Source organism: Aethina tumida, chromosome 2 (genome assembly GCF_024364675.1).
Source record: "Aethina tumida isolate Nest 87 chromosome 2, icAetTumi1.1, whole genome shotgun sequence".
Taxonomy (NCBI): Eukaryota; Metazoa; Arthropoda; class Insecta; order Coleoptera; family Nitidulidae; genus Aethina; species Aethina tumida.
The window spans coordinates 36,749,790-36,764,992 of record NC_065436.1 but is presented as its reverse complement, the minus strand read 5'-3'; the positions used below and the strand labels follow the sequence as shown (position 1 = coordinate 36,764,992).

General features: G+C 34.6%; 2 protein-coding genes across 4 annotated transcripts; one reads left to right on the top strand and one right to left on the bottom strand.

Moving 5' to 3' along the window:
* The first annotated feature begins 698 nt into the window (after nt 1–698).
* LOC109594100 (ankyrin repeat domain-containing protein 11) lies at nt 699–12,734 on the top strand. 3 transcript variants are annotated; one of them, XM_049963655.1, is made up of 6 exons: nt 699–795; nt 933–1,179; nt 2,158–2,433; nt 7,946–8,793; nt 11,487–12,119; nt 12,176–12,734. In XM_049963655.1, the coding sequence occupies exons 2-6, from the start codon at nt 966–968 to the stop codon at nt 12,605–12,607; spliced, it is 2,403 nt and encodes an 800-aa protein (XP_049819612.1). In that variant the 5' UTR covers nt 699–795; nt 933–965; the 3' UTR covers nt 12,608–12,734. The 3 variants fall into 3 exon arrangements, with proteins under 3 accessions (XP_049819612.1, XP_049819611.1, XP_049819613.1); XM_049963654.1 differs by having other exon boundaries at nt 933–1,281; XM_049963656.1 differs by lacking the exon at nt 2,158–2,433 and having other exon boundaries at nt 700–795.
* LOC109594099 (GDP-fucose protein O-fucosyltransferase 1) lies at nt 12,727–14,308 on the bottom strand. The gene is made up of 4 exons (XM_020009268.2): nt 14,082–14,308; nt 13,767–14,027; nt 13,521–13,706; nt 12,727–13,466 (listed from the first exon to the last, which is right to left on the bottom strand). The coding sequence occupies exons 1-4, from the start codon at nt 14,179–14,181 to the stop codon at nt 12,841–12,843; spliced, it is 1,173 nt and encodes a 390-aa protein (XP_019864827.1). The 5' UTR covers nt 14,182–14,308; the 3' UTR covers nt 12,727–12,840.
* Nucleotides 14,309–15,203: the final 895 nt, after the last annotated feature.

The following is a 15,203-nucleotide window of genomic DNA, read 5'->3' as shown; positions in this document are numbered from 1 at the left end:
TGATAAACCCTAGTCTAAATGATTCAATTTAACATTATTAACTTTTCTATAAGGAAAAATCATTTTACTCTCAAACATATTAAAATTCAGTTCATTAACTCATATTCACGGGTATTGGAAAATATACAACAATCACAATTCTCTAAAATACTAAAAAGGCTCAATTTATTCATACTTTAATTATTTAACTCCCATGAAGTCATTAAATAATGGTTTATTAGCTCTTGTTACAATGCTTGTAAATGTTAGCACAATGTTTCAAATTATTCCAAATCCTAAACTAAAAACCTAAAACTAAATATATATTTCAAACATTGATTGGCTTATTTTTATTATAACCTAATTCCAAAATCGAAATATATTAAAAATTTAATTATTCTTGAAAAATTAGACCAATAAAATAAACAATACTTATGTTCAATAAATTTGAACCTTAAAATAAAAATATTAAATTTGAACGAAAATTTTGCTATTGTTACAATGATGTTAGAAAAAAAATAATAATTATAAAACGAGTTATTTTCAGATTTTAAATCATTCTAAATTTAATTTCTATATCTTGTACGTTTAGTGATTTAAGTATTATTACAATTATTCATGTTAATAATGAGATTGTTTAAACAAGGGAACATTTCGGCTACATTATTACTTGGATCGGTTGACGAATATATTCTGTTTGTTTACTCTAATGCGCAGTACAGTGACGGTCGATAAAACAGTATTCTCTCAAAAATATGTGATGTAAATAGTTTTGAAATCAAGTTTAATAATATTACACACAAAAATACAACACAGGTAAAGATTATAAAAGTCTTCAGTAAAGTAGAACATTTTATAAAAATAAATGTGAAAAAAAATATATATAAAATAAAACGTAAATAGCACGTCCACGTCGAAAAGGGGTTATGTAAATGGCACGGCATTGTTTACAGCGGAAACGACGAGCGTTGTTTGATGACTCAGAAATGCCGTCGTCGGTACGACCGAGGGGCGGTAGCGCAACGAACAGGGGCGGCTCTATGCCCGTAGTCACCCCGATGTCCGAGAGACAACAACTGGCTCTCCTAATGCAAATGACGTCGTCAACGGGCAACGAGGCGACTGGCTCACGCAGTCCTAGCAATACTACGACGGCGACGTCCACCACGTCGTCAAGAAGTCGCGAACGTAACGAAAGAGGTGAAACCCCATTGCACTTAGCCGCTATTAAAGGCGATGTAGAACAAGTCTGTAGGTTACTACTGGCACATCATGCCGATCCTAATGTAGCTGACTTTGCTGGTAATTGAAATTTCTATCTATACTATTTAAATTATCATTCGTCTATGCCACGCTACGTGGATACTATAGTAAATATTTTGGTCTTTTCATTTGTCGAGTACAGAGTTAACCATATTATGACAACTCCAATTGCTCTTATTGGAATGTGTTTCAGAGAATGCGACACTTTTAATAATGATATGATACCAGAATTTATGTTGGCACATTCCAAGAGAATTTTTCTAATTTGGTGTCTGGTTTGGTTGCTAATAGAAAATGAGAAGAAGGTAAATGAGCAGTTGGCTTACTTAACATTAACTTTTCCAGTTGATTCATCTTCTTTTTCTTCTCCTGCTTTTATTTATATCTCAAGTCTGATTGCACTATACAATACTATATTTAGTGCACTTTTTTGTTAATAATATTAAATTTTGCATGTGTTTTTGTAAATTATTTATTATGTCGCTAAACAAATGTGGTGTGAAATAATATTGATTGTATTGTTATTTCATTGTTAAAAATATTTGCGTTACTTACTTTTTATCATTTCATGTCTGTAAATGTATTGTGTGTTGTTTTGTGGTTGAGTTTTCATAAAATATGGTCAGATTGTAATGATATGTATTCATTTGATGTAGTGTGTAGTGTTTCCAGGTAGTTAAAGGTCTCATTGTCGTTCACGTTCACGTTTTGTTAAATGAGTGAAATAATATCAAGTAAATCGTTTGTCAAAGTAGTGTCCAAACCATTAAGCATTAACCATTAATGATGTTTAATTTTTAAAACTGGTTGAAATCGGGAATATATTAAATCCGATGAATGTCATTTCGTGACCATATTTTTTGCAAATTTCTCTCCGGATCAGAGGATTGCGTGTCACCCGAAAGGAGAGTTTAGGTTGGACGCCGCTGCACGAGGCGTGCAACCACGGCTGGTACGATGTGGCCCACCGTCTGGTGCAGTCGGGGGCGAACGTGAACGCCAAAGGTCTGGACAACGAGACGCCACTCCACGATGCCGCCGCCAACGGGCACGTCAAGCTGGTCAGGTTGCTGGTCGAACGGGGCGCCGACATACACGCGAAGAACGTCAAGGGCAAGACGCCACTGGATGTGGCGCCCGCCCACGTCCAACCCTATTTGCACAATCCCAATTTGCCAGTGACGTCCGCCGGTAAGTAGTTACTAGAAAATTACATTTTTACCTTTCAACCAGTTTTAAAAACTGTTTAACGACATCTACACTTACCGAATGCATGAACATGAAAATCAATAGTTGCGCCCTCCTTTGAATTTGCCGCTCCTCTCTCTCTCTTGTGCACTTGGCCGTGGCATCGCCGTCGCCGTCGTCGTCCCCGTTGTCATCGCCGTCGTGATAGGTAAACGTAACGTAGCACAACGTACGTTCCTATCGGTGCAATTTAATCGTTCTCAATATTTTAATCTCTTGATTTACATGATTAACTATATGACTGGAATTTCGCCAAAATGATTAAATGTAATGGTCAATTTTTAGAAGGTATAAATCTTTCCCATAATACATAAATAATTAAATTATAATTATTTCTTAAAATAGTTTTTCATTAGAAAATAACAGAACTATAAATTGAAATTCTTAACTAGAGAAAAATTGAATATTTTAGTTGTATGTAAATTGATTTAAAAAATGAAATAAATACTAAATAAGTAATGAAATTCCACCGACCGAGTGGTTGTGTGACAGCGACGTAAGCCCACCACCAGTGTGGCCATTCAGCAAACCGACTTTCTGTGAACTGGTTATTTTCGTTAGACACGATCGACACCTTTGGACTCGGCTCGGTTCGGTTTCTGAATCGGAACACAACTGCCGTGGACCGGGGACAACAATTATTCTTATGGTATTACATAAACTTGGGAATATGAAACTCGGTGCGAATCCCCAATAATTTGAAATTAATATGTAAATATATAAATCGCGAAATTCACAGTCGTTGATATTTATTTAAAAATAATTTTATAATGTATCCTTTCTATTAATCAGTCCTATATTCAAACTCAAAATGAATTATTTGAATTGTTCTTAATAAAAATTTTGTTTTAAGAAACTAACATTCATAAAACGTTTGTTAATTTATATATATTACATAAGTTTATAAGGAAAAGGAGAAATTATAGAAAGTAGTTTATTATTAATAATATTAATTAAAAATAAAATAAAACTTAATAGTACCATTAGGTGTTTGGATACTAGGATTGGATATTCCACATATATGTAATATTTAGAATATTCTTATTGCATATACATTAATTAATATAAACACTGTGAAAATGATATCAAGGAATTTGACAAATAATGATAACTAATACCGTCAGAAGATAAATAAGCTTAAATAAAAATAAATAATTTTAATAGTTTCTATATACCAATCGAAAAACGTTTGTACCGACTGAATTTTGAGAGAGACATAATTTATGACAGAGATAATAAAAGTTTCCCACTACGGGGCTACTTCTACTGTCCCAGTCGTGCCTGGTATCTCTTTCGAAATGCAGTCGGATCAAACACTTTTCAATCGTTATATTAGTGTGGAGGTTCCTAGGCACTTTTAAAAAATGCTCTTCAAAAATGAGCTCTTAATTAATTTTAACAGCAAGGTCCTCCTCATCTCAGTTTTCCATATGGAAAAATCCATATCTCGACATTATTTGATCGTTCAGAAAATTTCTATTTACATTTCTTGTAGGAATTTGAATGCTCTAGAAAAAGGATATTGTACATTTTTTTTGTAACTCTTACCTTATAAAAGTTCAGTCAAAGTTTAAAGGATTTAACAAAAATTTTTCTTTTTTATTTCTAAATTTTATAGCTCATAGGTAAATAAATATTATAAAATGCACAACATATATCTTTGTAGGAAATTAAACGCTGTACAAAAAAAGCCTTTTATGGTTAATAGATTACTCTAAACAATTCGAATTCCTATGCCTACTGATTTTATTTAATTTGTCCATTTAATCCATGAATTTTGAAATCATTGATTATCTATTTCAGAAAAATTAAAGTTTTTTATTTATAAATAAATCTGAATAGAAGGAAATATATCCCAAAACAAAAGATACGACATAAGTTAGAAACTGTCATTGTATCAAAATAAACTCAAATTTTTAAAATCAACGACTTAAATGGATAAATTTAAAATATTTATTAAAAATCTAGGAACAAGAGACCTGTTTTGTAGAGCGTTTAATTTCTCATGAAAATATATGTTGGGCATTTTATAATATTTACTTATCTAGCAGTTATAAAATTTAGAAGTAAAATAAGTTTTTGTAGAGTGTAAATAGAAATTTTCTGTTCGATTATGGATTTTGCGAGGAGGATTTTCTTATAAAAATTAAAAGCTCATCTTTGGGGTGACTAGAAACTAATTTTTTAGTGTCAGAAATTATCTTTACATTTAAGAAAGATAGAAGAGAAGAAGCCTATATAATCAACTCGGAAGGGTATCTTACAAAAATAAAAAAACATGATTATCGGTTCAAGTTTTTCATTCAGAAAGATCGAAATAAGTAATTATAGTTTGTGTAACCATAGGAAGTGGTTTCCAAAATCACACTCAAAAAAGTTGCATGTAAATTTTATTTAATTGATTAAAATAAAATATTGTGTATATTATATTATCTATTTATATTAAAAATATAATGCATTCTTAACAAATTTAATATAATATAGGCATTTCAATTAATTATTGTATTTTAATATACTAATGGTTTTAGCCGATTATGAAAAATTTGATGAACGCACAAATAATAGTGTCTTTATTTATTTGTTGTCCCAGTTATTTTATTTATGATATAAATTTATAATGAATTACTTTTATATATCATTAAAATTTTACGGAGCAAACACGGGTCGTGCGAAACATTCCACTCCAGAAGAAAGGCTCTTACTTTTTAATAGCGAAATTAAAAGAAACATTACTCATTCATTTCAAAAGCATTAAAGCATTCTAAATGTGTCATCCTTACAATTTTAAGGAAAATATAATATAATAAAAATATTTCATTTAATATTTAAAATAAACACAATATCTTTTGAAAAATAATATTTGAAATCAGTTCAATCAAATAAATACTTAATAACTGCGTAAATAATTTGAAAAAATCTTTCAAATATAAAAGGAAGTTTTTTTTTCTCTTTTAGTTTTTATTAACCTGAACTAAATTGTTATTATTTTTATTGAACCAGTCGTGATGTAAAATTAATAAACTCTATACCAAATAGCTGTGCAACCTCTAAAATTAGAGGTCAAGTACAAATTTTCAACATTTACCAGAAATTTTATTAATCTGAACTGAATTGTTGTTGTTATTATTATTAAACTATTTTATTAATAAATTAAATATATATTCTGGAATTTCTCACTTGTTTTGTGTAAATATCAAACTAATACTGAAATATTTTATTGATTATTTATCTTATATTCCATTTCTATTATAATAAAACTAAATTATTTCGTGCTGTGGAATTATTAGGGTGTATACCAAATTTATTCCAAAGAGTACTGTTTAACATTTATCAGTAATTTTATAATTGAATATTATTTTCCACACTTTAGATATAAAATAAATGTTTATTCTCATTTTATTGTTCAAACAAAATGCTTAATATGATATCTGCAATAATCTACAAATATATTGTTAATTTTTAACTTTTACTTATTTTGTAACAGTATAATTATTTATAATAGATTAAATATATTATATATTTGAAATATGCACTACATTTGCTTTAAATAATTTAGAATTTAGTGGACAATTTGTACGGTGAACAATATTGATATTAACAAGACGCTTAGTTAATTAACACACTATATGCGGATCGGGTAAAAATACCTGTCTCGAGAACTGTTAATTATTAGCGGGCCTGGTAATTTTTACCTTTTTGAATGTACAGTAAGTACTTACTTTAAAAGCGGGGTGAGCTAATTTTACTCTATTTGTTTACATACGGAACTGAAAGAATTATCTCTTATTTTTTGTTATTATTCAACAACTTAGTTTGGACTATTTCACTACCCGCCTATAGTGTGGTAATACAATTGTGTTGGAAATCAAAATCATAGTATTTACAAATATTTGTTATTCATTGTATTATGATTGTTTACTTTATAATTGTAGTTATATTATTAATTTGTACGGTGAATAATATTGATATTAACAAGACACATAATACATTTTTACAATTAATTTAACCATAAACAAATGTTTATTGTTTATTATTATATTATTATGATTGTTTATTTTATAAATGTAGTTATATTCTTAATTTCATATAATTATATTAAAACAAAAACAAAGTCGTGAAATATGCCGACTGTAAATCTTATTAAATACGGTTTGCTAAAAACTGCATGCGAATCCCCGGCAGTCGCGTTTCGATTCGGAAACCGATACGTGCCGAACGTAGTGAACGAAAACGAGCAGTCCAAAATCGTTTTAGACCCGAGAAAGTCGGTTTGTCGAACGGCCACATTGAAGCCGACCGCTCCGTCTACTGCAAAGGAACGTTCGTTTCATTTTGCGCGAGAGATTGCGCCGTGCAAGTGTGAGTGTGTGTGTGCGTGTATGTGCACGGGAGTGCAATGAGCGTGTGTGTGGTGGCGTGCGCGCGCGGCTTCTCCGGAGATTCTTTGTTGGGATCGCCGCCGCCGTCGTGGTCGTCGCCGCCTCCGCCGCCATCTCGATTGTGAGTGTCACGGAGATGCGTCGCGCCTCGCAGACCCACAAAGGTACGTTGCAGTTGTTGCGGGGGCTCACGTGGGTTGGGGCGCCGCCCCACGTCGATCGATTCATTTCTCCACAATTTTAATTCATGAAGTACGAAATCCACAGAGATGAAGAGTAGTCGTGTAGTAGATTTGATTGGGATGGGACGGGACGGGATGTTTGTACACACACTCCGCTGATCAACCAACCGATTCGTGCGTACGTTTTTAAATAGTGTTAAAACAAATATCTTCGGTGGGTGGGAGAGAGAGGGAGACGGTCACGGAGACGGTGACGGAGACGGAGGCGAGCAGTTAATTAAAACGCATTAGCCGGAAAGTTATTTATCGGACGAACGGGTAATAATTCAATTATCGACTATTTATAGAGCAGGAATTTTCAGTTCTCGGTTCAGATTGAAGCAGTGAAAATAGAAATTGCGGAATGGGCAATAAGCATGCGGTGCACGATTCACGATTCACGATTAATTCCGTTTCGAAATGTGTACGAGCTTTGCAGGCACTTGTCGCCGACCTTGGAATACTTTTCCAACATTTCATTGTTTTGTCGCGCCGCACAAAAATCCTCATCCTTATCGCGCGATAATTAAATCCGACGTACGCGATACGTTTCCTTTCTTCCTTCTTCTTGTTTACTGAACCGCAAAGACGCATCAAATAATGCGCCACAATTAATCAGTGATTACACTATTTAAATAACAACATGGAACGAGTTCTAGGTAAATTAATTCTTTTCTTATCTCTGAAGTAGGTTTTGATACGTTTTTGACTTGACCGCCAACAACCACACTGAACCTTGAAACTTATTCAAAATCGCTTTGGATTTTTAATTACCAGCAAAATCACTATCTCCAACACAACTTCGCCTAATATATCTATATCGTTTACTTAATGTATATGTTTATGTGATTTTAGAATCGGGCACGTCCTCTTCTCGCCTCCAACCGAGATCTCGAGACGACAAGAAAGCGACGGAGAGCGGCAGCAAAAAAGGCGCCGCCACCGCCTCCGCCGCACCGGATGAAGCCACGGAAGGTGCCGCATCCAAAGCGTCGGGCACCAACGCCGAAGATGTGTACGAATTCAAGTCGACCAAAGAGGCCGACTCACCGGACAACAACAAAACGGGCGACACCGCCGAAACCGAGGCCGATTCGGTCGATCCGCTGAACGTTCCCGCCGCCCAATCCGACGATGGCACGAAGAGAAACTTTGCGGAGGTGAGCGAGAGCAACGAGGAGGGCGGCGGAGGCGGCGACGATGAGTCAAGAAGGAAACGGAGGAAGGACGAGGGCACGAAGGAGACGAAAACGGGCGCCCAACGAAACACACCGAGTAAGGGACAGGGTGGGAAGCAGTCCGGAGGTGGGCAGTCCAAGTCGGCCACTTTGAATGTGGCGAAGACGGCGGCGCAGGACAAAAAGAGTCCATGTTCCAGTCCGAAGCCTGCTGGTGGGGGCTCCTCCACCAGCGACGCTGAGGTAGAGGATGGGAAAACGGACTTGAAGGTGCCTCCTCTGAAAATCGTGATTCCTCAGGGCGCAGGTGGTGAACAAGAGGGTCCAACCAGCAGGAACGGGAAGAATAGTTCGCAGAGAACACATCAAGCTTTGCCGTATGTCGTTGCCAGTAACAGCAACGATGGGGAAGTGACTGCCACCGGTAGTCCCGAAGGAGCAGCGGCATCCACTGCGTCGGCAACTCAAACCAAAGGGGACGAAAAGAAGGATGGTGGAGTTGGTAGCACGCAAAACGAGGATCAAGTTAGTATTTCTGTTTTCTATACGAATGAGTGTGTTCTCTATACGAATGACTGGCCCGTGGAGTGGAGAAATTCTCCCGAATACAGTAGGTGGTTTCTTTGCGAAGGTTAAACAGAATTTTATATGTTCGAAACAGTGCGGAACTGTACTACTGGTGAATTCGCAAAGATTGGATAGTTGAGTTACAAGGTCAGTTTTAAAGGATACCTTATTTCAAGTTTAATGGATCTAAATTATTAAATTATATTAAAATGCTCTCATTGGAATAGTATTAATAAAAATCCAGTACTATTTAATAAAATTTGGGTATTACTATAATTATAATTCATTTGTTGTTTTTTTACATTGCTGTTTAAAAGTAATAATTCATCTGAATTTTCAAAGGTTTCTTTACCTCCGATAATAAAAAAATATATTGAACAAGATAATTGTGAATTATTTGATTTTTATACTTTATTACTTACATAATAAAATCTTGCCAATTTTTATAGACTAGTCGATTTTTCTTATACTCAATCGTCTAACTGCCTGGACAAACTCCACTATTTGATCACCCAGTACACATGTATTTTAAGTGTCTGAGTTTTGGGTAAAATTAAATATATTAATTTATGTCAATACCTATTAGTACTAAAATGATAATAAATGATTTTTTTTTTTATTTTTATGTTTACTATCAACAACAGTTTTATTACTATTTTGAACAAGGTTTTACAGAAAAATAAACCAAAAGCATCCATTATAAACAATATTTACAGTAAATAAAATATTTTTTGTCAAATTGGTTAATTATTAATTCAGAAATAACAAATAGAGATATTTTTATAAAAAAGTAAAATATTTATAAATCTATTCCATAATATTATTATATTCTTTTAATTTTATATATAATAATTTATATGAAAATAATTTGAGTTTAAATCTAATTTGATGTTGACTACTTTTTTAATAATTACCAGATTAAATAAATTTCTAAAAAAAAGTAAGATCATATTTCATCCTGGTATAGTCGACTCTCGTTAATTCGAGTGATTCTTAAAATATTACGAATTATCGAGGATTTGAAATATCAAATCGTTCGAAATATTTGAAAGAAAAGAATATAAAACTTAACCTACCACTCTTTAAGAATGACAAAAGTGAAGAGAAAGAACTCTGTTATATTGGTTTGCAGCTCAGACTGCTCAATAACTTTTTTAATAGAAAAAGTGCCTGAAATGCTTTTTCATCACTTTCGTTTTGTAGACAGAAGTTTTATAAAGTGTCGAATGAAACTCTTGCTTCCTTAACTGACACCTCCGCCTATGTTTTCCCCCATGACATTTTCAACTTTAAAAGTAAGGGTTTTGTCCGCTAAACATTTGAAAAATAGCCGAGTTTCGTCAGTATTAAAAATGTCCCGCGCATCATAGTTTTCAATCAAAGTCTTCAATTTACCATGCCAATCTAAGCAAACTGCATCACTAATACTTCCACTTTCCCCACAAACTTTTTTAAACACAACTCTATTTCTCTTTTAGAAAGTTGCCATAAAGTTTTGAAGCTTAGAGTAGACGCGAACTCTTTTGCTTTTTCCTTTAATAAGTTTCCGCTAATAAACACTTTTTCTCCTCAAACAAATTTTCTCTTTGTGCTTCATTACGGTTGAGAGAGTACTCAGAGAAATCTTAAATTCTTTTGCAACATCACTTTTCTTCTCATTTTCCTCTACTTTTTCGATAAATTGTGTTCGATTGTCGAGCATTCATACTTTTTAGGACTCATAACTAACACTCACTTTTATTTAATCTGTATTCAACCAACGAAAGAGTAACAGAAACTGAAGCTGAAGTAAACAAACCAAACCAATTCGTGAAGATCTGTATGTCAAACTAATCATCATCGATGATATTTTCTTTCGGATTACCAAAAAAATGTATTGATTTAGTTCGAAATATAAAAAGATTTTCTAGGGAACTCGTGATAACTTTGAATTATCGAAGGTTTGAGTTAACAAGAGTTGATTGTACCAGCAAATTCCCACGTGGATATTATTGGATTTGCTTCCACCAATACCTTCAAGTCATCATTTTTTACAGAATTTCTTCCAATCCTCAAACTGCACTTTCGATCTTTAACAGGATTATCTCTAAACGCTTGGTTTATATTGCGTCCAGCATTATTACTTATAAACTTGGTAATATTAAATACATATTATATTTTTTGAAAACAAGGAGTCAAACGGTCGCATATAAAAAATTGTTACATTTCATTTGCATTAATTTATATATTTTAAATATAAACCAAATTACAAAATAATCTGTAATTTAAAATTTATGATAACCTTAATTTACCTATTTTGCAAATACTCAAATTGACGCATTATATTTATACATTTTATATTAATTGTGAGTTGTAAATATTATTTTGTACCTGAACATAAATTTAAAATCGTAAAATATAAAATAGAATTCAGTAGGTAACGAAACTTAGGGGTTAGGGAGTGACAGTAACGCTAGGTCACAGTGTTTCATTGTTTCTTTGTGACGTTTTCACTAAAATACTAAAAGCAATGGCCTCAGTTGAAGACGAACCCGTTTCAACAGTGGACTTTTCAATTTTGTTCGAACCACCGACAACAAATTCAACCACCGATAATAATGTATAGGTAAACAAATTTAATTTAAAAACATGTTTTCATTGTATTTTTACAGAGAGGCAGCCATCAAAGAGTGCTGCGAAGCTCTCACCGTGGTGGCGGCAGCGGTGGTGGCAATGCAACGGACAGAGGCAGCAACAACTCCTCCCCCCAGTTGCAGCGTTCTCACTCGCCATCCCCAACGGCCTCGCCGGCAGCAGCCAACTCGCAAGACCCTCCCACATCCGCGTCCGCCACCAACACCAACAGCACGAAAACAGACACGCAGGCGTCACAAAATGACACGGAAACTACGGCGACTTCTGCGACGCCCGCTGCCGCCGCCGCCGTGGAACTACATCCACGCAAAAGAAAGATGAAACCGAACAAGGAACCGACGGCCCCGCCCGCCGATGCCGCGGAAACGCCGGCGGAAGCGCAAATCCATCCGCACGATCAGCCCATCACTAATTGCTATCAGTTGTTCCTGAACATCAGGAAACAGATCAATAAACGGAGGAGAGGCATTTATCCGGTACAGCCGAAACCGCCGCAAGGTTTCAAGGATTATCTGATGAACAGGTGCACGTACGTTTTGAGCGGTACCGCAGCCACCACACCCAACATCTCCTATCCTCCCACGCTACCGCAACAGATGAAAGATCTGTTCACTGAGCAAGAAAAAGAGCGATACAGACTGAGAATGCAGGTTAGACGAAAAACACGCACCTTTCTTGATTGATCATTAATGAACTATTTTTTTAGCACGTTATAGAGAAAGAGAAGCTGGTTCTTTCCGTGGAACAAGAGATACTAAGAGTACACGGCCGAGCTGCCAGAGCACTGGCGAATCAGTCGTTGCCGTTTTCCGTGTGCACCATTTTAAAAGACGAGGAGGTCTACAATCTAATCACCCCAGAACAGGAAGAGAAAGATAGAAACGCCAGATCGAGATACAACGGTCGACTGTTCTTGAGCTGGTTGCAGGATGTAGACGACAAGTGGGAGAAGATCAAAGAACACATGTTGCTACGGCACCACAACGAGGCGGAATCGTTACACGCCGTCCAAAAAATGGATTGGGAATGGAAGATGAAAGAGTTGATTCTTTGCGACAGGAAAAGTACGCCGTCTATCGACGAGCATCACGTACCTATGGTGCACGTTAGCGATGATTTTGATTTGTTGCCCGCATAAATGTGATTTATTGACTGTTTTACTGTGTATTTAGATTTATTATGTATACAAAGTATATGTATAACAATTCATGAATAACAATTTTATAGACATAAAATAATAAATAAAAGACGTGCGAATCAAATAATTTTATTTGTATAATTTAAATTAAAATATCACACATGTATCCATGTCATTTAATACTCGCAAAGGTGCAACAAATGGTTTGATCAAATAACATCTTTGGCACCTTTTCACAATTCATCGTGACCGGTAAAATTGCTTTTAACTTTTTCAGGGGGGAAACCCCAAAACGACGATGGAAATCCTTTTTGATCCCTATCTCGTTTAACAAAAGCTGTGAATGATGAAATACAGTTGCCAATAAAATGATTGCTTCTCCCTAATATGGATAAATCCAAGTGTGGACTTGAACTTGTGCTCTTAACGACCTTCACCCCCATTCGCTTCAACCCGTCTTTCAGCTCTTCCAACATATAATTGCTATCTGAAGCCACGAACACAGATTTAATAGTCTTATCGTTATTATTATTTACCGAGTTATTGATGAACTTAATTAAACGTTTTAATTGTCTAACGATCGTTTCCTTCGATGGCAAACACATTTCCATTGTGGCTCTCCCCTTTTCGTTCCTGTAACCAACACATTGCGCCGCCGAAAATAAGCCGGGGCTGTCTGGAATGTGTTCACACGCACGAACCCAATCCATGCCGTTCCTTAAATGTATCCCGATAAAAGCGCCTTTGGGCAAAACATTTTTGATAAATTTATTCGTCTCGTTTTCGATGTTTTCGGACCACTCCAAGTATTTTTGGAGGTCGCGATTTTCGAGCTGCACCGGGAAACTGGCTGGAGCACCTGAAACAAACAAACTTTAATATTTCTAGAAAGAGATTTAAAACATTTGCGAACCTGTAAATGCGATGACCGGCCACGTTTTTGGTGGATACCTCTCTTTCCACTGTTTAGCCATGTTCTCATTGTGAATGTCATAGTGTAAAGGACTGTAAAACACTGAATTTACAAAATCTATATTGAAAGTGTTCCAGAATGGTCCAAAGGGATTTCCTTGTTTTGCGTTACATGAATTGTTGCCACCTGTCGGTAAAAGTTATTAGTAGAAGAATTTCACTGACATAATGATATATGTATCCACACCTCTTTGCATGTAACAAAAAGAAGTTCTTTTATCTGCAGGCCATTCGTATGGAGCAATCTCCTTCATAAATTCCTCCATAGTTATAACCTTGTGAAATTTTAGCAGAGGTTCCACTTTAAAATAAGTGTCGAAGGGCACTTGAATCGATTTAGGTTCTCCATATCTGTATTCGACCCATGGAGGAAGCACCAAAGTTCGATTTAAACCATGTGCAAATCCTAAAGAACCCAAAAAATGATCTGCTTGATTCCCGAACCGTCCTGAAACCATATCATTTTAATTTATTCGTCTAAAACTAATTTTCTCACACTTACCCATACAAGGACAATACAAAATATAACCGAGAGGATCGAATTCAACAGACAAACAATATTCGATCAACGAAATCAAGACGAAGATGAAAGAAAGCTGCATTTTTTATTATGGTATTCGATAAAGAAGGTTGAATATGGTTATATGAAATGCAAATAACGGAATAAATTAATATGTTTGTATCACAGATGTGTTTGTATTTACAACCGAAGAGAGCCGAAAGTAAGGTTAGGTTAGGATCGCAGTACACAAAGTCCGCATAATGAATTCTGGTAATTATATATTTTTAAATTTAAACAAATTAATTGATAAGAAAATAAAATTGACCTGAGTGGTAATTAACATTTTAAAAATAAATTTATTGCATTATGTTCTAAGGAATATTTATATCAAATTTAACAAGTTTTATTAATTCATTTTAAATTAGTAAATAAAGAACAAACAAAGTTTACCACTTATCAGCGCTTATAACTGTGAAGAGAAAACATTTATAATTTTTTTATTACACCGATTTGTTGCGCTGAAACTATAGTTAAACAGAATGGTCCCATTTGGTACTTTGGCTGCTGGGTTAGGGCTTAGTACTGCTAGTGAATATGCCAGAAGAACTTTGGGAATTTCTCAAACAGATGATCTTTCCACCTTATTTTTAACAAAGCGAATTTGGAGAGAATTATTGATATTTTATGCAAAGTTAGAGGTATGAGTGAATGTAAACAGATTTAGTTTACATTATTTAAGTATTGAATTTTATGTTGTACCCTAGATTATTTTTTAACCTTTCTATTATTACATGAACAGTTAAGAGAAAATAGATTCTAAGTAGATTGATTAATAACGATTGTTAATAACTATTGCTAGAAAATATTTTTAATAAATATTAACCATTATTTTTTATTTAACTATTGGTACTGAAAATTACAGAAAAATAAAATCGCATTTTGTAGTTTTTTTTAATAATGAATATCTTTAGGTGTTGCTTTGAAACTAGGCCAGATACTAAGTATCCAGGATGATTCAGTGGTACATTCGGAGTTGACGAAACAGCTGGAACGTGTTAAAAAATAAGCAGATTTGATGCCAGATTGGCAGGGCGAATTGGTCCAAACTGGCGTGGGTGTCAT

Bases quoted from the DNA above. Each gene is read 5' to 3' on its own strand.
- LOC109594100 (XM_049963654.1), top strand. From the start codon at position 966: ATGCCGTCGTCGGTACGACCGAGGGGCGGTAGCGCAACGAACAGGGGC. The intron at 2,434-7,945 runs GTAAGTAGTTAC...ATGTGATTTTAG, and splicing joins TTTGCCAGTGACGTCCGCCG to AATCGGGCACGTCCTCTTCT. The intron at 12,120-12,175 runs GTTAGACGAAAA...CTATTTTTTTAG, and splicing joins GATACAGACTGAGAATGCAG to CACGTTATAGAGAAAGAGAA.
- LOC109594099 (XM_020009268.2), bottom strand. From the start codon at position 14,181: ATGCAGCTTTCTTTCATCTTCGTCTTGATTTCGTTGATCGAATATTGT. The intron at 14,028-14,081 runs GTAAGTGTGAGA...ATATGGTTTCAG, and splicing joins TTTGTATTGTCCTTGTATGG to GACGGTTCGGGAATCAAGCA. The intron at 13,467-13,520 runs GTTCGCAAATGT...TGTTTGTTTCAG, and splicing joins GCCGGTCATCGCATTTACAG to GTGCTCCAGCCAGTTTCCCG.